Below are 23,009 nucleotides of genomic sequence, written 5' to 3'. Positions count from 1 at the left end.
AGGAGTACCGGTGAGTGCCAACACCCTGTGCCAGGGAGCTCTGGGCTTGACCCCCTCTACAAGGGTCCCTGCAGCTTGAAACAAGTGAACTGCCTGAGCAGCAGCAGTACAGTTACTCTGAGCCCTCTGGCACTACTCTGAGCTCCGTTTGTTGCCAAGGACCTGAGCTGGGCAGCAGTGCTGGCTGCCTCCTTCCCATCTCCATGCCGTGTGTCCCACATGGGCACATCCTCCAAACAACAGGGCCGTGCATTTGGAGGCGGGTAGTTTATTAGTGTAATGAGAATGGGTGCAGCAGGGTTTCCCAGAGCATCTCTCTCCACCTTGCTGCGTCCCACCAGGGCATGGGCACCCTGAGGATGTGCCAGTGGTACCAGGGAAGCTGCTTCCTACCTACAGTCTACGGGTCCAGCCCAGGATCTGCCCTCAGTCCAGGGAGAAGAGCTAGAGTGAGCCGGGGTCCAGGCTGGGCTCTGCGGGCTGGGAGCTGGGATAGGCAGCGGCGGTGGGCACGGGGCGGTATTTATCAATCACCTCCCGCAGCCCCTTGGAGAAGTGCAGATCAGCTCCCACCGTGAGGAATCCCTGTGGGGGGAAGAAGGTCAGTGTGAAGCTGGGGGTGACGGTCCCTTGCCCAGCAGGGTGTGGGGGCCTGGGCTGTCTCATCTTGCCACGTACCGCGTGGTTGGTGACCACCTCCCTGGTGAAGTCCATGCCTTCAGGCAGGGGAATCTGCACTCCCTTCTTTGTCCTCTCTGCGGGGAGGGAGAGACAGGGTGAGACTGAGCCCCTCTGAGCCCCTGCCCAACCCAGCTGCACAGGAGCAGCGATGCCTACCATTAAGGATTGGCATGATGGTCAACTGCAGGAGAGTCTTCAGTGGGGCTTGCAGGGAGAACAGCTGCGGGAGAGGAGCTGAGGTCAGTGCAGAGGCAGAGCTGCCAGCCAGGGTGGGGAGGACTGCAAGTGGGAGTCCTGGGTGGGCAGCACCTCCCCAGCCCACCCTACACTGTGGCTGGTTGAAAGGGTTCCCAGGCCATCACCATGAGCTCACCGCCAGGGACTCCAGCGCTGACTGCTTGGAGTAGATGCGAAACCTGGAGGGGAGGAAGCAGCCGTGAGTGGGGTGCGGACAGGACTGTCCCCATGCCCCCACGGGACCCCAGACGTACCGTCGCAGGTCCAGCTGCACACGCAGTGCCTTCCCTTGCAGAAACACCTTGGCACTCAGCTTGGTTTCCTGGGGAGAAGGAGGGCTGACTCACAGCAGGCAGAGGGACAGCCAGGCCAGCCCAGTGTCCCTCTGTTCTGGGACACCGGTGCCTTCCCACACAGGATGGTGCATGCTCCTCCTGTGTGCACCAGGGTGGCCTCACAAAGAGCCCTGGCCTCCCCCTCACCACAGTCATGCTGGAGAGCTGGACGGGCGGGCGGTCCGGAGGCACCAGTGAGATGTTCAGGAAGGCAGAGACGGAGACGGAGGTGCCCAAGGGTTTGATGGTGCAGCGAGGGGGAGCTGAGACCTGCAGCACCAGCCGTAGTGGAGCATCCACGGAGGGGCTCTGGGGAGGGCAGGTGAGCTGGAGGCAGGGAGCAGGGCAGGGCTGTGCTCTGCCCCCAGGCTCTCCCGTGCCTCCCGCCCCATGCGGGGGCTCCTCACCAGCATGAAGATGGTCCCGAAGAAGGTAGCTCTCAGCAAAACCTCCAGGTCCTTGGGCACCTGCGGGGAGAACAGACCACCAGAGGGGAAGTGAGGCGCTGCTGTGGGTCCCAGCAGAGCTGCTCCCTAAACTGCACCTCCTGTGCTCTGCGGCACAGCCCAGCCCTCCCTTCTGCCTGTGCACAGCCAAGTGTCCGGCACTCCTTACCTTCTCCCCCTGGAGCTCAATGTTCAGCACTCCCGCCTGGAAGTACGCGAGCATAGCTGAGTCAAAGAAGTACTCGGAGAAGGCAACATAGACCATGCGTTCAGTCTCCTTGATCACCGGCTCCACTGCGTGGTTCTCCAGCTCCTGGTCCTCTCTCACCCGTGGGAAGAACATGCCCTGGGCCAAGAGCAGGAGAGGTTCCCACAACCATGGGGCAGCCCACCCTGCTTGCTCTGTGGAGCCCAGTGTGCCTGCTGACACAGCCATTCCCACAGGGATGGGAAAGATCAGCAGGGCAGGATCCAGTGTTCACCTTGAAGTCGAGGTCAAGGGTGTCACTGGAGACGGATGGATCCCGCAGGAGGGAGTAGTCAATCCCGATGTGTTCATCCACATAGTTCCTCACTGCCAGGGAAGATGTGCTGGCGTGACCAAGCCTAGAGCTGCCCAGCAGCCTGATGCCCAACCCTGCCTGCCACAAGGTGAGCAGGATCCAGTCCCTTCCCTAGGGCAACACTCACCGGGCACCGTGTCCAGCAAGGAGTTCAGCAGCACCAGGCTGGCGTGCTCCAGGGACGGGCAGATCTACAAGGCAAGGAGCTGGGCTGAGGGGAATCGCTCCCAGGACTGGATGAAAAGCTACACAGGCAGGGCAAAGCCTGGCCCCCCTGGGCTCCATCACCTGTCAGTGCTCAGCCCTACCTGCTGGCTGAGGAGGTAGCGCATCCCCGTGATGATGAAGGTGCTCAGGAACTCATAGACCTTCCTGCAGGACAGGAGAGCAGCTCTGCACTGCCTGCCCTCCCTGTGGCTCCGTCCTCATTCCAGCACACAGCTGAGCTGGGGAAGCACCCCAGGAAGGAGGTCAGGGAGCCAGGCACAGGCAGAGGGGTCTGGTGTACCTGAGTGTGCCGGAGAAGCCGGCGTGCATTCTGGCAATGGAGGCATTGCAGGTGATGTTGGAGATCTTGGGGCGCCCAGCCTCATCCTTGGCCAGCCGCAGCACCGTGTGGATTTGGACACCATCCGCAGAGGCATTGATGGACCCGATGTCATAGCTGAAAGCCAGGGAAGCAGATGAGAGGAGCACACAGCTCCTGCCACCTGCAGGGCAGCAAGGCATCCGTGGCACCCAGTGGGCACAGCTGTGGGGTGAGCTGGTGCCCAGGCAGCAGGAGGGGAGGCAGCTCACAAGAACCAGTAGAGCAGCTGCCTGCGGAAGCGCAGGCTGATGGAAGCATTGTTGATATTGAAGGCGAGGTGCTGCTGGGGCTGGAAGTTCAGGTCCGAAGATGCCAGCTGCAGGTCCGTCACCCTGACCCTGCGGGGAGGGGACAGGGATGGTCAGACGGACAAATGGACCCAGGGAGCCCTGGGCATGGGCAGCACTCACTGGCTGATGTTGTAGTGGAACTGCCCCTCCTTCCCGTGCAGGTCTGAAATCGTGATGTTCTGCAGCTCCTGCTCCACGAAGCGCAGCCCCTCCTGCTTCACTGCAAGGCAGAGCGAGCCCGGGCTAGGACAGCCGGGCTGCGCTGCCCTCCAAGCAGCATCGCCCCCGCCAGCCCCCTGCTCCTCCTCGGCCACACCACGGGTGGGCAGTGCAGGCAGAGCCCTACACAAATGCAGACCCCAGGAGCCAGGTGTCCAACCTCCCTCTTTCCCAGGCCCCGGGATCCCGGCCGGCCCCTTAACCCAAGTCCGGCCCCTTACCCAAATCCAGCCCCTTGGAAGTAATCCGGATCTTGCAGCCGGGGGGGCTGTGCGAGGCTGTGACCAGCCAGGGCAGGAGGAGGAGGAGGAGGAGGCAGCTGCCGGCAGCCATCTCACACCTGGAGGCAGAGAGCAGGGTCAGCACGGGCTGGCCTGGCAGGGTGCGCGGGGGTCAGCACGGGCTGGCCCGCGGGGCACACAGGGCGCTCCTGGCCACCCTGGAAGGGAGGTGGCTGCTGCCCAACCTGCCCGGAGCATGGGATGACCGCAAGGAACACCCCACGGCTTCACTGTTACCCCCGAAACCACCCAGTGCTACCCAGGTCCCCTTTGCCAGAGCCCCCGCCCCAGGGTGCTGCGCACAAGCCCCAGCACTGGCCCTGCGGGGCCCGAGGGTCCCACATCCCCTGGGCACACCCACTCCAGCAGTCCCCCCGCCCTGAACACACCCCGCTCCCCAAACCGCACGGCCAGCCCCGTGCGTGCTGCTGCAGCGGGGAGCCCCAGCACCCTGCAGAGGAGGGACCCCTCGTCCGCGGGGCCGCCCCACGGTCCTCACTGTACCCCCGAGATGTGCCGCCTGCCCCCAGGCTGGGCTGGGACGGGAGCTGGAGCCCGTCCATCCCGCAGCAACAGGCAGAACTCCCTGCAAGGCTGTGGGATGGGACGGGGCTCCACTGCAGCATTTTCCCCCAGGTCTGTGAAAGGAGAGGATGGGGACCCCTCTCCCCGGGGCTGTGGGGTCGGACGGGGCTCCCCCACAGCGTTTCCCCCAGTTCTATAAAAGGAAGAGGATGTTGACCCCCTGTCCCCGGAGCCACTGTTCTACCCGAGGCTGGGGGGTTCCCCCGCACAATGCCGGCTCAGTTCGGGTACTTACAGCGAGGATTTCTTTGGCTCCCCGGTGCGGGGAAGCTGAATCACGTGAAGGCAGGAGAGCGGGAGAACACCACCAGCTCCAGGAGTTTCTTTTGAGCCGGCTGAAGTTCTCCTGCCTTTATATATCCCCCAGTTGCCACTCCTTGCTGGCCCACAGCTGGGAGGAGACAGCGGGACAGACGGACGGGGAGGATGCAGGTCGGTGTCCCGCCGAGCCCGGCTCGTTGCCAGCATCGGCAGGACAGCGGCTCGCTCTGTCGCCCGGCTCCAGGCTGGCCACGCAGCCTCCTTTCCCCCCCAAAAAAAACCACCGCTCCTCGCATGTCCCACACACCCAGCCACAGCCCTGGGCCTGCCCAGCACCCCCCTGCGAGGGGCACGCGTGCAAACGGGGGCCGGGAGGATCTGTGGTTATAAAACCCCTGCCAGTGCTGAGCTCCTCCAGCTCCAGCACAGGCTCTGTGGCCCCGGGCCGGGGGTGCTGCCACGGTCTGGTTCGTGTACATGTCTGACATGAGCCTGAGCAGAGAAGCCGCCGAGGCTGTGGACTCTCAGTGCTGCCCCCACGGCCGCTGCCCCGACCCCTGTGACCACCCGGGCAGCTCTGGCTCTTCACGACGTGCCTCTGCCTGGCGTTCTCCGGCAGCCTGGGGGTCACAGCACTGTGAGGGGCACTGGCAGAGAGTCCCCTGCAGCGCCCTTGTCACCATCCTGCTCCACCCACCCGTCATGGGGAGGACGGGCCGGTTCTCAGCCTGGGGCTTCTTCCCAAAAATCCTGCCGGGGCGAGCCATGCCGAGGGGGCTGCCTCTGCCCTCACCACCCCCTCGGCCACTTGAGCCGCCTCTCTCCGAGGACACTGTCCCTCTGAAGAGTTCCCTCTGCCCCCGAGGGGTCAGTCTGAGCCGGCCCTTTGTGCCCGGGGCGGTTATCGGTGCTCTGGGCAGCGGAACCGGGCTGCTGGGAGCCCAGCGCGGGAGCCTCAGTGCTTACACAGCACTTATCCACTTATCCCCTCCAGAACTGCTGCGCCAGCATTAACTCATTAAACTGACCCCGGTGCTCCCGGAGCAGAGGGCAGGACTCCGTGGAGACCGAGCGGGATGGGAAGATGGGAAACCCCTTGGAAAGCTGGCCAGCGGGGATATCCCAGAGGGAAAGTGCAGAAGAGGGACCGTGGCTGGGGGTGATGGCCCTGCGGCTGCCCCTGCCCGTCTCCACAGGGGCCGTGGGCCAGCACCAGCCATCGGGGCTGAGCCCGCGTCAGGACGGGACACTCTGCAGGGTGGGTGTGCCGGGGGCTCGGCTCCTGCAGCCCCTCAGGGACACCCCGACAGCCGTGTCCCCCTTCCCCGTCCCGTGTCGCCCTCCAGCACAAGCTGCGCAGCAGCCACCGGCCGCGGGGCAAGGGAGCGACCCCGGCCAGCGCTGCACAGCGTCCCTCACAGCGCGGCCCCGCCGCCGGGATCTGCGGGAGGGGGAACGGCCACGGCAGCGGAGTACGAAAGGATGCGTCAGCGCTGCGCCCGAGGGACCGCCTGGACCATGAGGGACCGCCAGGACCTTCAGGGCCCAGCAGCGGTGGCGGAGCCGGCCCGGGCCGAGGAGCGGCCGCTGTGCCCGGCGGGTAGCGGAAGCCCCGCGCCCGCACATCAATGCGGCCCCCCCGGCCCGGCCGCGGCCCCACCCCGGCGCCGCTGCGCTTCAAAGGCCCTTTGGTGGCGACCGCCGCAGCCGCGCCCTGTCGGTGCCGGGAACCGCCCGCGGCGCGCGGGTGGGGCCCGGGGGGCCCCGGGACAGCCCGGGCGGGGCCGCGCCCCCTGCGGGGCGGTGCCGCCACAAAGATGGCGCCGGGCGGGCGGGGCGACCTCTCTCCCCCAGCGCGCATGCGCCGGGCGGCTCCCCCGAGCGCGGGCTCGGCTCCACGCATGCGCCCCGAGCCCGTGGCCCGCGGCCCCGGCGCAAGATGGCGGCGGCGGGGCGGGCGAGGCGGAGGTGGGGCGGCGGCGGCGGCAGACGCAGCGGTGCCCGGTGCCTGCAGCCCCCGGCCTCACGCCCAGGTAAGCGGCGCGACCGCGAGGCCGCGGCCCGCCGTGCAGGAGGAGGCGGCGGGGGGCGGGCGGCGGAGGGTAGGCGGCGCAGGCCCGCGGCCGCCATCTTAGAGCGCGGCCGCCGCCGCCGCCGCGCTCCCGCCACTGCGCCCCCGCTGTGCCCCCGCCGCGCCTGCGCGCCCCGCGGCCCCTCCCCGCGGCGCCGTAACGGGCTCCTGTCTCCGCAGCCGCCCCCGCGGGCCAGGCGCGGGACGCCCCGCTATGAGGATGCGGCCCCGGCGCGCCAGCGGCGAGCACGGAGCGACGGCCACGCGTCCCGCCAGGCAGCCCGCCACCGTAAGTACCCGCCCGGCCGGCCGCCGCCCCGCTTAGGCCGCGCCCCCGGACCGCTCCCGGCCAGCCTGCAGAGTTGTCGCCGCCGCCGCCTCCGCTCCGCACTCGCTGGGCGCCGGTGGCCGCCCGCCGGTCCCGGCCCGCCGCGCCGAGGAGCTCCGTGCCGTCTCCGCCGCCGGCAGGGCAGCCCCCGGGAGCTGCCCGGCAGCTTCCCCCGCGCAGACACGGTGTCCCGGTCCCCAGCGCCCTGGTCCCGCTCTCGGGAAGGGGATGGTACCGACGGGGGAGGCGGTGGCCTGGTTCCCAGCCTCCTGGAGCAGCCGCGGTTCTGGGATGGGGGAGAAGCGGGGGTGTCCCGGGGGGCTGTCGCTACTCTCCTTTGTCTGCATTTGCTGTTGTCTTGTACAAAATCCTACTTCGGTGAAATGGAAACAAATACCGGTCCTGTTTGCTGTACTTCTTTACTCTGTGTCTCCTTACCCCTCGCTGTGGTCTCCGGTTGTGCTGCTGCTCTAGGTTGTAAGCTCTCTGGGCAGGGACAGCGTTGTACCGTGTCTGTGAAGCACTGTATGCATTGCCATGGTGTATAAAAACATTCCGTAATCACCACAAAATGCTTCCTCTGGATCCCTGTCACTGTCTAAGTCCCAGTGTAGTTACATAAAAGTAGAGTTGCTTCTGCCAGGATTCTTGTTAGTTTGGCTGTTTCCTCTTCCCAGACCTTAAGGGTACTTGGATTTAATACTCGTCAACACTGATCAAGTGATAAAGCTTCTTGGCTACTTCCCCCATTCCAGTTTATCCATAAATGGGAGAAGGCAGAGCCAGTGACCCTATTTGACAGCTCTTTTGAGCAATAGGTGGTGAAAAACACTGGCAGGTCACTGGAGCTGGTGTGTGCCATCCGGGCTGGGCAGGGCTCGGTGCCCAGTGCTGTCTGTATATTGACCTCCATCCCTTTGGGAGCCCTGGTCCCCCCAGTACATACCAGTTCACTACAGTGTGTGCTCTGTGCAACGTGCAGGACACAGCAGCAGGTGCGTGTGCACGTGTGGTTTTAGTTTGAGTAGGAGGAGGAGGAGCTAAACATCCTTCAGAGTTTCCTGCACCGGCCGGGTGAGGCTCCTGCCTTGGGGTCCCTGTAGTCCCTGTGCCCACAGCTTGACAGGGGTCAGGCTGCCACCCTGACTGCTCTGCCACTGGCTTGGCTCACCTTGGCACCTTTGTGAAGTGACTGTGAGGGCATGGCGGGGTTGGAGTTCAGTGTGAAATTGCACAACGTTCACCTGCTGAGGCTGTTAAAGGCCCGTGATTGCATCCAGCGCTCTGCAGCAGGCACAGGGATTGTCACCTGCCTGCTCCTGAGCAGAGACCCAAAGTCTGCGGTGTCCCACACCTTTCCTTGCATACACTGCCTGGAAGGATGGAAACATCTTCTGAGGGGCTGAAGGGGTTGAGTTCCTCAGCGCTGATTCCACAACTGGTGCTGTGGGCAGCGGAGCTACAGGTAGCTGCTGCCTCCTGCCATTCTGCTCTGCTGAAATAGCCAGTGGGCTTTATGCACAGGAAGGGCAGCAAAGGTGATTAAATCCAAGTGATTTAGCCCACAGAAATCCAGAGCTTTTACTGAAGAGCTGCCGTACGCGGCTCCTGCTTCCGGCTACTGCCGTGCTCAGGTGAAGAACACGCTGTGCACAGCACTGTTTTGCTGCTGCCCTGACTGTGCTGGTGTGTCCTGTGGGGTGTCTCCAAGGCCTGAATAGAGTTTGGTATCCGAGGTAGCTGGGAATTACGTAAAATGCCTTGTTTCCCCCCAGTTCATTGCCAGTGTGTTCGGGCTGCCAGAGAGGAGCAATCTGTGGAGCTGTTTCAGAAACTTCCCCGGGGGAAGAGTGGTGACTAAGAGAGGAAAAGCCTGGCTGTTTCTCTCCAGCTGGCAACATTAGATTATGATTAAGAGGAGCTTTATTGTTCCAACAGACCTTCTTTTGCATAACTGTTGTTATGCAGATGAAAAAGCACCAAGGGCCAAAACAGTTCTGGCTGAGGCCGAGCAGTTACTGTGGACCTGGGACATATGGAGGAAAATAATTTGGGAGGTCCCAACGCCCAGCCTGCGGTTCTCTGAACCACAGAAGTTGTTAGTGAAGCTCCAGGGCTATTTTATGTAGCAGAATTTTTTTTAATTAAAGCCTTTTGTTTAAATGATGTGCAGTTATGTGTGGGTAAGTGTTGATTTAAACTGTCTCTGAGGATAACAGATCAGACATGGCCGGTGGTATTGGCATGGCAGAAGGTGACACATAATCACAGAGGAGTGTATGTTATTTTTTTATACTCTCAGTCCTGATGCTCCACTCTTAGGAGGGACTTAGCTGAAAAGTGAATATTTTGAATGCTGGCCTGAAGAACACCCTGGCTGGCCCCATTTAACACTCAGCACTCCTCATAGATGATTGTGTCCAGGATAACAGGTGCTTTTCAGGGCTGAGGTGCTGTTTGTGTGTACTGGTTCAATCCTTGTTTTATTGTCAGAATGAACTTGTAGTGCTACAGCCGAGTGGATCTGGGATCATTCCTGCTATAATTCTGCATGTTATGTCTGTTTTTTCTAGTGTGGTTGCTGAGAAATGGCCAATGAGAATCACAGAAGCCCTGCGGAGGAAGCGTCTCTCATGAGTCACTCACCTGGCACCTCCAACCAGAACCAGCCCAGCTCCCCCAAACCCATGCGCCTGGTACAGGACCTGCCAGGTACGGGCTACCCTTGGGAATTCTGCAGGGCCCTGGGAGCAGGAAGGGGGGCAGAGCGGGGCCGCCAAGGGAGGCTGGGAACGATGTGTGTTGTGTGTGTGCTGTGACAGAGCTGGGACCTGCAGGGCAGGGCTGTCGTGCAGGATGCTCCTCTCCTGACTCCCTCTGTCCTCTCAGATGAGCTGGTGCAGGCTGGCTGGGAGAAGTGCTGGAGCAAGCGGGAGAACCGCCCCTACTACTTCAATCGCTTCACGAACCAGTCTCTGTGGGAAATGCCTGTGCTGGGACAGCACGATGTCATCGTAAGTGCACACTCACCTCGGGGGGCTGTTGCCAGCACTGGCATGTTCTGCAGGAGCAGGGGCCGTGGTCTGTGGACTTCAGATTACAGAGGTGGGAGGGTCTTTTGTGCCTTCAGAGCTCCTCGCTCTGAAGCATGGTTTTGGCAAAATGTTCCTCCTTCAGGTGCACCCTCAGGTGGTGCTGTTCCAGGTGTGCAATGCTGAAAGAACACTCAGGTGGGGGAGTTGTGGTGCGTTTTTCTCATCCAAGTCTTTTAAAAAAGCATGCAGACGCAGGTCTAGAGGAGAATCTTTTAGCTTTGTGCTGGTGTGAATAGTGGTGTCCTTATTTCCATCCACGTGGGAGCTGGGAGCAGTGCAATGGGAAGTTCAGAGCTTACTGCCTTTGTTTGGGACGCTGCGGTGGCAGCGGGTGAGCTGACGTGTGCTGCTGTTGTTTGGACTCCCACAGTCAGATCCTCTGGGATTGAACGCGGCTCCAATGCCACTGGAAGGTGGGGTGGCAGATACCTCTGTGGAGAGCAAGCAGAGGAAGAGGAGGTTCTCGGAGGAGGTTCCACCAAGTGGCAACAGTGTGAAGAAGCCTAAGGTGGGTCTGGTGCTGTGAAACAAATGTGTGTAACCTGAAACTAAGGGGGGCTGGAGAGCCCTCGGGGGTCTCCTGCGTGGTGTTCTGGTACAGCACTGTTTGGTTTACCAGGCTACTTCCCTTTTACCTGTGTCTGTGGTGCAGTAATTCATCTTTCACACACACAGACTGATGTCCCTGGGAACCAAGCTGCTCAGCCAGTCCCCAGCTCTCCCAGTATTCCAGGAACCTCTGTTTTGAAGGCATGGTGTGTTTCACCTGAAGACAAACAGCAGGCAGCTCTTCTACGACCAACTGAGTGAGTTGTCTCCATTTGTCTTCTGTTCCTTTCTCCGTGGAGGATTAGAGACACACAGGTTTTCAGATATCTTTGGAGAAGAACCTGGGGTATATAACACCTCCCTATATATTTACCAGGAGTCTTGATAGTTTGTTTTCCTGGCTGGTGAAACAGCCCAAGGAAGCATCTTTAGGAGTAATATTTGATAATCAACCAATGATCTAGTCATCCTGATGACATTTGCTTCTGCCACAGAGTATATTGGGACCTGGATATTCAGACAAATGCAGTGATTAAGCAGAGGGCACCATCAGAAGTGCTTTCTCCACACCCTGAGGTGGAGCTGCTTCGGTCCCAGCTTATTCTCAAGCTGCGGCAGCATTACCGTGAGCTCTGCCAGCAGAGAGAGGGTGAGTTTCTGTTGGGTTCCCTGATTTCCTTCTCAGTCTTGCCATGCTGTGGTGATCTTCTTTTTGGCTTATGCCTGTCTTGTCCCTGTGGTCTCTTTTCGTGATGGTTGTGCTCTGTGACATTGTTGGTTGTTGAACTGATTAGGCTGAACTCTGTGTGATGATCCTTACCAGAGCTTCTGGGCATCTCTGTATTGTGTTGATTAAACTCTTTTTCTGTGTGTCTCCAGGGATTGACCCCCCAAGGGAGTCCTTTAATCGCTGGATGTTGGAGAGGAAGGTGGTTGATAAAGGGACAGATCCTCTTTTACCGAGTGACTGCGAGCCAGTAGTGTCTCCTTCCATGTTCAGAGAGATCATGAATGACATTCCCATCAGGTACCATTCACAGACAGGGCACCTTACTGGGATCGTTCTGTGTTGGTCTGGCCTGGTGATTTACCTGCCGTGGTTCTGTGCTGTGGTGCTTCCCTTTGGCTGATGAAGTGGTGGAATGCTGGTAGTGGAAAGCCAAGGAACTGGACCTGGCCTCCGTGCCTTTGTGAGACTGATGCATATGAATTTAATTTACCTCAGGTTATCCAGAATCAAGTTCCGTGAGGAAGCCAAGAGACTGCTCTTCAAGTATGCCGAGGCTGCGAAACGCCTGATTGAATCCAGGTGGGAGCTCCTCTTGCAGTGCTGTCACGTTCAGAAAAGAGAAAAGGATTATAGGGGCTGCTCGTCCTGCCTTATGCAGTGCTAGTCATAATTTTGTTGAGGAAAAGCAACGTTAAGACCATATAGAAGAAAAACAGTAGTGTTGGAGGCATCTTTTGGTAGTGACAGTGCTGTAAAATGTAATGCTGGGAAGCCAGAATGTGTGTGGAGACAAGTGAGAGTCAGTGAAGTCATCTGTCATCCCTGAGATAAAAACAGGAGTGCTTGAGCACTCACTGCTGTTACAGAGCAACAAGCTCAGAGTGGCATTTTGTATACCAGGTGGGGTTTTTGTGGCCAGTTCTGCCACAGGACAGAATTGAGGAAGACTGTGGGGAGAACTTTATGGGGCAAAAGAAAAACCTTGTTAACAGCGTAGTTTTCTTAGTCGCAAGCTCCTAGCAATATTTGAAAATTAAAGGCAATATCAAAATGGACCATTGCCATGACAGATAAAAGTTTTGTGGGTCTCTCCTGTTGCAGAGAGGACAGCAGCCAGCTACACTGAGTTTTGGAGAGAGCATGGCAGTCTCTAGTAATGTAAACATCTGGAAGCACTTTCTAAAGGAGAACTGGAGGGAGGTGACAGGGCAGGGCCTTGATCAAGTGGCTGTGGCCACATTCCACACTGACAGAAAACATTGCAGGGTGGTGGAATACCTTGCTGTGCAGCCATGGGTTACATTTTGCCTCTGTTTTTGCAGGAGTGCTTCGCCAGACAGCAGGAAGGTGGTGAAGTGGAACGTGGAGGACACATTCAGCTGGCTGCGACGGGACCATTCCGCCTCCAAGGAGGACTACATGGTCAGTGTCCTGCAGGGAGCCAGGGAGGGGGGCACATGGGGACAGGTACAGGTCCTTCTGGAGACAGCTGCCATTGCTTCCCTTTGCTGTGTGCCAAGGAAGAGCGGCCCGGAGTCGCTGAGTGCCCCCGGGGAGTCGGTGGTGGCCGTGTGAGGGACTCTGGTTCTCTGGTTCCGCAGGACCGCCTGGAACACTTACGCAAACAGTGTGGGCCCCACGTGTCTGCTGCAGCCAAGGACTCCGTGGAAGGCATCTGTAGTAAGATTTACTACATATCCCTGGAATACGTCAAGCGGATCCGGGAGAAGCATCTTGCCATACTCAAAGAGAACAATATCTCTGGTACGCAGCCAACTCTGAAGATCTGTAGGGGTCCAGCACTGCAGCTGAAGGCCTCGTGCTGTGGTCTGTCCTCGATCAGAGTGTCACCTGTTGGGAGGGCAGCTCTGCATCCACAGGGTGGGATTTCAAAGTCAGAAACAGCCCGTCCAGCATAGGCTTCAGCTGGCAGTCACACAGTGCCCGTGCAGTGACAGACTGTCTTCCATCAGTTGCTGTGACTGCCTGTAACATCAAATACCATCAACGTGTGATTTGCCAGCGTGAAGTAGCTTGTTAGGAGCTGGTCACACTGAACAGGGCATTTGTTCATTTCCCTGGACCGTTACTTTTCGCTCTGCTGCTTCATGAATTCCTGGGGACAGCTGACATCCCCTTCCTAACACCAAGTGTTCTCTGTGTATTCTCATTTGTCACGTTTCTTGTGTTCTGAGCACCGTGTGCTCCCCTGTGCCTCCCAGCATGTCACTGTGCACCCTTTCCTGGCAGAGAGGTCACGTTCCTTGATCTTTTCTCTGCTCTTCCTTCCTAATTCATGTCTGTATTTTTGCCTCTAGTCACCTGTTCCTTCCTCCATGGGCCCCACTTCTTTCATCACCACTGTAGTCCTTTTCCCTTTTGGGTCCTGGCCCTCCTCAGACTCCCTTCAGGTCCCAGTGTCTGCCTTTTGCCATTGTTTTTGCTGCTTGTCTTCTAACCCCACTGAGTCAGGGATTCCTTCCAGCTGACCTCTCCTGTGAGCTCTCCCTGATGCCGAGGCAATGGGTAACCACAAGGTGCAGGGAGATTCCTTTGCCTTCTGCATTTTGGCAGCCTTGGAAATTTTGCTGTGTGTTGGATGACTTTGGGGCAAACTGAAATAGAAACAGTAGCAGCAGAGAGAGTGTTTGTGTTTCTGGAACATGCCTCAGGACGCTGGGGTGTCTGTGTGCTATCTGCAGCTCTGCTGGGTTAGAGATGGAGAAAATGCTGTGAAGTGGGTCTTCTCTGTGCTCTGGCAGTGGGAGATGGAATTAATTTGGGGAATCAGCACTGAACCTAGGTAGTTGCCTACGAGATCTGCAAGGGACCACCACAGTGTTTTTTGGGAGGACCACCCTGCTCTTTAGCCTTATTGGGGTCACTGTGTGTTTGAGGTGGAAGGAAGATTGGTCCCGAATGCCCTTGGCTTCTCACAGGCTGCCTTTCTCTTTGTTCTCTCTAGCTGAGGTAGAAGCTCCCGAGGTCCAGGACAGGCTGGTGTACTGTTACCCCGTGAGACTGGCCATCCCCTCCCCACCACTCCCCAGCGTGGAGATGCACATGGAGAACAACGTGGCGTGTGTGCGGTACAAGGGGGAGATGGTCAAAGTGAGCCGCAACTACTTCAGCAAGCTGGTAAGGGCTGGGCACCAGCCTCCAAGGGCAGGGCAGGGCAGAGGATGGCCAGCTGACCCCACAGAGCTGTCAGACACTGCCACAGGGAAGGGGGCAGCTGCTCTCACCTTAGTCGGGATTAGGCTCCTGCTGGGAGTATTTCCCAGCTGTTGGGTGTGTGCTCTGGATACGTGCTGTGCAGCCAGAATGTTGTATACTCGCAGCAAGGCAGCCTTTGCTGAGAGACATGTGCTGGTGTGGTGGTTCATTCATGCTGGTGATGAGCTGGTGGCTCACACAGTGACAGCAGATGTGCTGACACACCTCCCTGCAGAGCCCACCTGCTCCTCAGCATCCCTCTCCCTGTCACAACATGTGTGTATCCCATTCCTTGTCTATTCCTGGTGTGTTCAGTGGCTGGGCTTTCTCTTCCAGTGGCTTCTCTATCGGTACAGCTGCATCGACGACTCGGGCTTTGAAAAGTTCCTGCCCAGGGTTTGGTGCCTTCTCCGTCGATATCAGGTAAAGTCTCACCACAGCTGTACATCAGAAAGCCTTGACAGCACTGGGAGCTGAACTTGTTGTTGCTCTGGGGAAGGGACATGGCTCTGGGAACCTGGAGCAAGACAGGGTTTAAACTGGGTCTGTTGTCTGCTTCCAATTGTGCTGGGGTAGGAGTATGGTCTGGGGAGTGGTTGTAGTCTTGATATGAGGGTAAAGATTTTTGTGAAGGAAACCTTCAATAGCTCTTGACTCTGAGGGGCAACTGAAGGCTCATAGGGGTACAAAAGAAAAATGATGGTTCCGTGGGGCCAAAGTTGGAGGAAGTCTCTGAAGAGCATTCTTGGGTACATGCAGGGACCTACACGAATTTGAGAAAGGATAAGGGGGCCCTGTGTACCTAGAGGAGGGGTGCATGGACGTGAGGCTCTGGGTCCGTGGTCAGTGAAGGGAGCAGCAGGAACAGGGAGTGCAGGCACAGCTCACTGGGGTTTGCTCTCCTCAGATGATGTTCGGTGTGGGGCTGTATGAAGGGACTGGTCTGCAAGGGGCACTTCCCGTGCACATCTTCGAAGCCCTCCACAAGCTCTTTGGAGTGAGTTTTGAATGCTTTGCCTCGCCCCTGAATTGCTATTTTAAACAGTACTGTTCGGCCTTCTTGGACACAGACGGGTATTTTGGATCCAGGGGGTGAGTCTTACATTCCCTTGCTGTGTGTCTGTGTGCGTGCATGCCCACGGATGACTCAGGTCGGACTGATAGGGATCTTTGCCTCTTTCTCCAGCCCATGCCTGGATTTCTTCCCTATAAGTGGCTCTTTTGAGGCAAATCCACCATTCTGTGAGGAGCTGATGGATGCCATGGTCTCTCACTTTGAGGTATGTCTGCTCACTGGTGAGGTGGTTTGGGATGGAGCTGTGCCATCCATCCTGTGCTCCCCATGGCGGGGCTGAGGGCAGGGACAGAGGACGGTGATGGCTGCGGCTCCACTCTGGAAGCAGAAGCGTTTCCTTTCCATAGGGCTCATTTAGACACGTCATTGCTCAGCCAGTGCTAAGATTGTTCCTTTCCTTGTTGCACTAGAAACTGCTGGAGAGCTCCAGCGAGCCGCTCTCCTTCATTGTCTTCATCCCTGAGTGGCGGGACCCCCCCACGCCGGCCCTGACCCGCATGGAGCAGAGCAAGTTCAAGCGGCACCAGCTCATCCTGCCGGCCTTCGATCACGAGTATCGCAGCGGGTCCCAGCACGTCTGCAAAAAGTAGGCTTTGTTCTCAGATCCTTCTGGGAACACGGCTCTGAAGCTGTGTGACAGAAATATCCTCTCCCAAGCTGAGATCAGTGGGAAGCAGGGAGCAGGCAAGGACAGACGCAGCGCATCATCACCCTGGGTGTTCAGGATGAGCAGACACCATTGTGAATTCCGCGTCTGTTTAATGACTGCTAACAGAGCTTGTGAGAGATGTGTGCCTTGGGCACGAGTACAGCCGGAACAGGTCACACCTGTGGTGCTGATCCGTGCTCCTCTGCCAGCCCTTGGACCTGTGAGCCGGCTGAGCCACAGCAGCTGGGTGTCACTGTGGGGAGCAGAGGCAAGGGGCAGTGGGGGCTCAGTCCCCAGTGGGGCAGGCTGGCCCCTGCTCTGCTGCTGAGGCAACAAGTTTGAGCAACAACTTGTTTAAGCAACAAGTGCATGAAAACTGAAGTTCTCCTTACCTGGTTAGGGCTGATGACTCACTGTGCTGAGTCCCTTTGGCAGGGACAGCGAGGTCCCAGCACACGCTGGTAGAGAGCAGTGGGGCTCTGCAGCACGGGTGCTTCCCTCTGAAAGCTCAGGAGCCTCTGCCGTACTCCGAACTGCCCGAGGCTGCACTGTGCCTCCACTTTTCCTCAGAATAATGAGAGAAAGGACAGGGGCAAACATTTGTCCTAAGGATGGCGGGCAGGAAGAGGAGGAGCAGGTGTCCAGTGCTGGGGGCCAGGGGAGGTACTGATGCCTGTGCTCTTCCCTTGCAGAGAGGAGATGTACTACAAGGCTGTGCACAACACAGCCGTCCTCTTCCTGCAGAACAGCGCCGGCTTTGCCAAGTGGGAGCCCACGCCGGAGCGGCTGCAGGAGCTCGTTGCAGCCTACAAGCATTCAGGCCGGACCCTGAGCTCCTCGTCTTCCTCCTCCTCGTCCTCCTCCTCCTCGTCCTCCTCCACAGCGGACAAAGAGCGGGAGCTGGGCCGAGAGCAGAGCAGCAGCCGAGAGACTAATCCCAACTAAGGCAGAGGTGCGAGGCAGCAGGGGAGGTGCCGGCGGCCCCGGGGCTGGCCGGGGCAGCAGAGACTGCTGAGTGTGCAGCACCGGCCCGGGACTCCTGCGCAGCAGCTCCACGGCACCTGCTCTCCTCTGCGAACTGCACGCCGGCCCCCAGGAGCCGGGAGCGCCCGGCCGCCCGTGGGAGAGGAGGCTCAGCCGCGGCCCTCACCGGGGGCGAGGGAGCCCAGTGTGGCGCGGCAGGAGGAGCGGCAGCCCCGCGACGCCGGAGTGCCGAGGGAAGGGGCAGCCAGAGCTGGGCGGAAGGACGGTGGGACAGATGGAGGGACGGATGGCAAGCGCGAGTGCTGGGCGCTGAGCGCCGCGGCCGGAGGGGCCCCGGCAGGAGAGGGGCGGGCAGAGCCCGGGGGCTCCTGCGGCCGGACCGGCCCCAGCACGGCTCCGTGTCCATAGTGTAAATAGTTCTGTCCGTGGCGCCCACGCTCCTGGCGGGGCTGCTCCCATCGCATCCGTGTTCTTTTCCCATGTGTGAGTCCCGTGTTTGCCGACACTGTGTCCTGGAGAGGGAAGGAGCAGAGGAGAGGAGTTTCTTTGGTGTGTAAAGACGTCTTTGCAGCTGTTTTGTAGTCGTTGTGGTTTTTATGCGAAGCCTCTGGGCTTTATTTAACCTCCTTGGGTTTTGTTTTGTAAGGATTAATTTAACACCGCTAACCATTTTATTACTTTTATCAAGAAGAGCAAAGTCTATTTTTGATTTCTGTTTCCTAGTTCTTAGGAACATTAAAACCAGCATACAGCTCTGCCTGTGTCCATCCCTTCTCTGGTATCTAGGGTCCGTATTCACTCCCTGTCCAGCCTCTGCCTGGGTGGAAGGTAGAAAAACATCGGGGTTTGTTTTTTTCAGGACTATCTGGCATCTGCCCTGTTCTGTACAGCCGTGACCTGGTGAGTTTTGTTTCCTAAAGACCAGTGAGCCCCTGAAGCAGCGTGACCATCCCGCTCCTGGCTCTTGGCTGCTCCAGTGTGATTTTCTCCCCTCAGAGAAACGCAGGCAGCTGGACTGACCTTGGACTACTCGGGGCAGCACAGCCGATCTCTGGTGGGGTGCCACAGCAGTGCCAGTGCCACAGCAGCGCTGGTGCTGGTGCAGGACCAGCTCCCAGGGGCTCCACAGCTCTCCAAAGATGCTTTTGACAGAGGCAAGGAGATCTTTGATGTCTAAGGACACTTGAGACAGCTGGGAACGCTGGCTGCAGAAGTAGCAGTTTGTAAAGCCTTTTTTTCCCTTTTGTTCATTGTTTTGAGGCAAGACTGACTGTTCCCGAGACCCAGGTGAGCAGAGATGTGCTGATTCTGGGAGTGTCCTTAACCCACCCCTTGGTCAGTCAGTCTACACGGAGCCCTTTACTGCTCCCTCAGATGAGGGACCGTTACCTGGTTAAGGATCCAACAGCCGTGGTGTCACACGGGACATGTAAGTGACATCAGTGGCCAGAAGCCACTGGCATGGCTGCTTCTAGAACATGTGCTTTATCCAAACAGAGCAGGAGAGCTGTCCAAGGGGCAGTTGAGGTGGGCAGTTGGGAGTGGTGGAGGGTACAGGCAGGGCTGGGGGAGCAAGGCACACCAGGAGCTGGAGCCCTGGCATAAAAGCTCTCAGACTGTGCCAAACGTGGATGACTGAACTGAAAGGCCCTCATTAACTGTACCCCCGTGGTGCTTGGTGCTGCTGCTGTTCTGCCTGGCAGGAGGGACAGAGGTGTGGGGAGGTCCCTGAGTGCTCCTGCCCCTCGGGGCTGCTGGAAACCTGTAAGGGCAGCAGCCTAGCACGGATCTGACCGGGCTGGGGAGACACAACCTGCAGAGTGGGATGTGCCCGGGGCTCGGCCGTGCCCAGCCCGAACCTGTCAAGTGCTGCGTCCCCGAGTGCCCCCACGGGGTGCCGGACTCCAGGAGCCGCTGCCGCAGTCCCCAGGCTGCGAAGGAGCATCCTCAAGGCTGACCAGAAAGGGAGGACCGCGGCGTGCAGGGAACTGCGCCTATCCCACACCGAACGCCGCACCGACCGCTGCATAGACCCCTGCATCGTCCTCCCGCAGCCCGGCGGGGCCCGGTTCTGCCCGAGGGGGCTCCGCGGGGCCCCGGCCCGGCCCATCCGGTCCCCCCGCGTTCGCCGCTCCCCGTTACCGGGCCAACGCCGCGGCGCTGCCGGCGGCCCCTGCGCCGCGCTCGCCCCCGCAGCGCGGCGGGCAGCGCCCCGCGCCTCCCCCATGGGGCTGCCGGGCCCGAGCCCGCCGCCGCGGAGCCCACCGGCACCACCGAGCCCGCCGAGACCGGGGCTGGGGACCGACCCGTCGCTGTGTCCCCACCGGCAGCCGCGGCGCGGAGCGCAGGTACGGGAGGGGATGCGGTGCGGGCCGAGAGCGGGGGCGGGGAGGCGGACTGGGAGCTGCTCGCCCCCGGAGAGGGACGGGGGTGAGGGATGGGGGGTTCCTCACTGCCGACAGAACCAGTGTCCAGAACAGTCCCCACCCCGGGGGCTCGAGGGAACCGGCACATGCCGTGAGAGCCAAGGATGCGCTCGTGAGCTACCCCCCCACGCCGGTGCCCTCCCCTGGTAGCGGTGTGCCCTCTAGAAACGGGGGCTGGGATGAGGGCGAGTGCCAGCGCCAGTGGTACCGACCGGGGGTTGGAGTTCGGCCTGGGTAGGGCCCCGCTCCCCTGACCCTGCTCCCCCGCCGAGCCCCTGGGGCTCACCGGGACACTGAGTATGGGGTGCAGGAGGGCCAGGACCCCACCCGTGGGAGCCATCAGGCCCAGGACCTGCCCCCAGCCCTGGCTGACAGCATCTTCCCTCAGCCCAGGCAGCCCCCCTCACCCCTCCGGGAGCCATGGCCCAGCCGGGCAGTGAACTGGGGTCCCCGCCGATGGCACCCACATCCCCTGAGCTGGAGTGCCAGATCTGCTACAGCCACTTCGATGCCCGCGCCTGCAGGCCCAAACTGCTCCACTGTGGCCATCGCCTCTGCACCCGCTGCCTGCGCAGGATGGTGTCTCCAGGCGATGCATCAACCCCCCAGCTCCGCTGCCCCTTCTGCCGCCAGCACAGCCCAGTGCCCGGCGGGGACGTGCAGCAGCTGCAGGATGATGGCGAGGCACTGGCACTGCTGACAGGCCGTGAACGGGCCAAGAAGAGGGGTCCACCCCGATCCCCGGAGGTCCTCCTTTGCCCTGGCGTGCTGGAGCCCACATCCAGTCCCGACTGCCTGGTTGTCACCATCCTGGAGGTGCCGGAGGACGTGGCCCCACCGGAGAGCCTGGGCAGGCTGGAGGTGGTGCGGCTGTACCGCCCCACCAGCCTGGGTGTGCTGCCCTGCCACGGCCCTGGGCAGAAGTGCCGTGCCTGGGGGTGGCGAGCCATCCCCCGCTTCATCCTGGGTGTCCTCTGCCTCCTTTACTTCAGCTCCCTGCCCTTCGGCATCTACCTCCTGCTCATTGAGCACCACAGCCTGGGCATCATCCTGGTCAGCCTTGTGCCCTCCACCCTCCTCCTCTGCATTGTCTACAGCCTCTGCCAGTGCCTGTGCCTGGAGGTCTTTGGGTTCCCCCACTCCTGACCCTGCCAGGCCAACCCCTGTGCCTGTGCCAAGGAGGGTTTGGGTTCCTTGGAGTGTTGTCCCTTGGGGTACAGGTGTTTCCTGATCCACAGCATGCCCTGCCTGGACCACAGGGAGAAGCTCAGCGCCTGGTGCCTTCCCATGCAGAACAGCACTGGAATTTCCATGTGGGAGCCCACATCTGAGTGGCTGCAGGAGCTCATTGCAGCCTACAAGCATTTAGGCTGGACCCTCAGCTCCTCATCCTCCTCTTCCACAGCGGACAAAGAGCAGGAGCTGGGCTGAGAGCAGAGCAGCAGCTGGGAGATTAATCCCAACTGAGGCAGGCGAGTGCTGGGCGCTGAGCGCCGCGGCCGGAGGGGCCCCGGCAGGAGAGGGGCGGGCAGAGCCCGGGGGCTCCTGCGGCCGGACCGGCCCCAGCACGGCTCCGTGTCCATAGTGTAAATAGTTCTGTCCGTGGCGCCCACGCTCCTGGCGGGGCTGCTCCCATCGCATCCGTGTTCTTTTCCCATGTGTGAGTCCCGTGTTTGCCGACACTGTGTCCCGGAGAGGGAAGGAGCAGAGGAGAGGAGTTTCTTTGGTGTGTAAAGACGTCTTTGCAGCTGTTTTGTAGTCGTTGTGGTTTTTATGCGAAGCCTCTGGGCTTTATTTAACCTCCTTGGGTTTTGTTTTGTAAGGATTAATTTAACACCGCTAACCATTTTATTACTTTTATCGAGAAGAAAAAAGTCTATTTTTACTCTCTGCCTTGGACCTGCCCTGTTCCCCAGGGACTGCTTGCAGCACCACTGGCACTAAAGTTCCTCACATCCCTGCTGGCACATCTGCATCCCTACCAGCATCCCCACCGAGATGCCACATCCCTACCAGCATCCCCACCGAGATGCCACATCCCTGCCAGCATCCCCAGCAGCACCCACACCAGACAGGCAACACCAGGAGGCCCAAAACAGTCACGTTTATTATCACTCTATGTCCCTCCCTGCCCAAATCTCCCACTCTTCTTGGCTGGGCAGCTGCCAGGTCCCATGTCCGTCTGTCCTGCCATGCCCTTGGGGACAGGACATGACCAACCCAGCCCTACGCCTGCTCCAGGACCACTGGCAACCCCGTTGGACATCCATCCTTGTCAGGGGGAGATGCCAGCATCGCCTCCACACTCCAGATCTTGGGTTTCTGGAGCTGTTTGCCCTGCCCAGGGCTTGGCCCTACTTCAGGGCTGCCCCCACACCCATCCTGCACGGGGGTGGAACTGGGAATGGGTTCAGCAGCTGGTGGGACCCCCTCGCCCTCGCTGTCCTCGCCGTCCGAGGCGCCGCGCGTGGCCCAGCCTGCCTTGTTCTCCTTCTTGAGGCGCCGGCGGGCGTTGGCAAACCAGGTGGAGACCTGGGTAAGGCTCATCCGGCTGACCACAGCCAGCATCACCTTCTCCCCCTTGCTGGGGTAGGGATTCCTGGGGTGCCGCGCCAGCCAGGCCTTCAGTGCCCCGGTGCTCTCCCGCGCTGCTGCCGCCTTCGCCCGGCCCGGCTCCATGGGCAGCCCCAGTGGCACCTCGTAGGGTGGGGAGACCTGGAGGGGCAGAGGGGTGTCAGGGTGGGATGGGGTAAGGTGGTAACACGGCCAGAGAAGAGAGGCTGAGAGATGTAGGGGCTCCTACATCCCTTCGTGTGTGGAAGGGAGCAGAGCCGTATCCTTTCCCTCTTCGCCCTTTCCCATGCGGATCCTGAAATGCTGGGGTGCGGGGGGGGGGGGAGGGGAATGCTGAGGAGGTGCAGGGGACTTGGGGCAGCAGATCCTCAGTCCCCACCCTAACCACCCCACACAGTCCCATCCCAGCCCTGGGAGGGTCCCATGTCCCAACCCTCCGGATCTGCAGCCCTGTACTTACCAGGGGCGTCAGGAGGCTCATGGGGGGTGACAGGAGGCTGTACCCAGCCAGCATGGGGCAAGGGCAGGGGTAGGCGCAGGGCAGTAGGGCTTGAGGGGGTCCCCGCAGGGTCCCCCAAGGCCCCCCACAGCTCCCCAGCTCTTGTCCTGGGCTCCTCTTGCCCCGAGGTGCTGCCATGCTGCAGGAGAGGAGCTGGGGAGCTACTCCCGGGCATTTTATAGCTGCTGGGGTCCGCAGTGACTGACAGCTGATTAGGGGGTATTAGCACCCACGAGAGCAGCAGCAGGATCTGGGGCACCCAGTACCCCCCCCGGCTACTGTTGGGCAGGGACTGGCAGGGACTGCCCTCCTCGCCTACCTGCCAC

The 23,009-nt window shown here is 60.1% G+C and overlaps 3 protein-coding genes across 3 annotated transcripts; 2 read left to right on the top strand and 1 right to left on the bottom strand.

The window, feature by feature from the left end:
- Positions 1 to 248: 248 nt before the first annotated feature.
- On the bottom strand, positions 249 to 4,784 carry LOC114001035 (phospholipid transfer protein). The gene is made up of 16 exons (XM_027745890.2): positions 4,462 to 4,784; positions 3,582 to 3,700; positions 3,262 to 3,361; positions 3,061 to 3,189; positions 2,771 to 2,926; positions 2,571 to 2,634; positions 2,390 to 2,453; positions 2,182 to 2,273; positions 1,869 to 2,045; positions 1,661 to 1,720; positions 1,401 to 1,562; positions 1,173 to 1,240; positions 1,055 to 1,097; positions 838 to 901; positions 679 to 755; positions 249 to 585 (listed from the first exon to the last, which is right to left on the bottom strand). Exons 1-16 carry the CDS (start codon positions 4,692 to 4,694, stop codon positions 445 to 447), a joined length of 1,749 nt encoding a protein of 582 aa, XP_027601691.1. The 5' UTR covers positions 4,695 to 4,784; the 3' UTR covers positions 249 to 444.
- A 1,630-nt stretch (positions 4,785 to 6,414) lies between these two features.
- On the top strand, positions 6,415 to 17,940 carry PCIF1 (phosphorylated CTD interacting factor 1). The gene is made up of 17 exons (XM_027745842.2): positions 6,415 to 6,520; positions 6,739 to 6,847; positions 9,460 to 9,598; positions 9,776 to 9,900; positions 10,352 to 10,489; positions 10,657 to 10,787; positions 11,025 to 11,179; positions 11,410 to 11,557; positions 11,756 to 11,839; positions 12,583 to 12,682; positions 12,862 to 13,024; positions 14,226 to 14,398; positions 14,813 to 14,899; positions 15,384 to 15,568; positions 15,663 to 15,756; positions 15,962 to 16,137; positions 16,893 to 17,940. The coding sequence occupies exons 3-17, from the start codon at positions 9,475 to 9,477 to the stop codon at positions 17,143 to 17,145; spliced, it is 2,136 nt and encodes a 711-aa protein (XP_027601643.1). The 5' UTR covers positions 6,415 to 6,520; positions 6,739 to 6,847; positions 9,460 to 9,474; the 3' UTR covers positions 17,146 to 17,940.
- A 1,339-nt stretch (positions 17,941 to 19,279) lies between these two features.
- On the top strand, positions 19,280 to 20,940 carry LOC114001025 (E3 ubiquitin-protein ligase RNF182-like). The gene is made up of 2 exons (XM_027745876.2): positions 19,280 to 19,532; positions 19,999 to 20,940. Exon 2 carries the CDS (start codon positions 20,031 to 20,033, stop codon positions 20,754 to 20,756), a length of 726 nt encoding a protein of 241 aa, XP_027601677.2. The 5' UTR covers positions 19,280 to 19,532; positions 19,999 to 20,030; the 3' UTR covers positions 20,757 to 20,940.
- Positions 20,941 to 23,009: the final 2,069 nt, after the last annotated feature.

Source organism: Pipra filicauda, unplaced genomic scaffold (genome assembly GCF_003945595.2).
Source record: "Pipra filicauda isolate LSUMZ 115617 unplaced genomic scaffold, ASM394559v2 scaffold474_size475410_pilon, whole genome shotgun sequence".
NCBI classification, from domain to species: domain Eukaryota; kingdom Metazoa; phylum Chordata; class Aves; order Passeriformes; family Pipridae; genus Pipra; species Pipra filicauda.
Note: the sequence above shows the minus strand (reverse complement) of the source record. Positions and strands in the feature narration are given on the sequence as shown.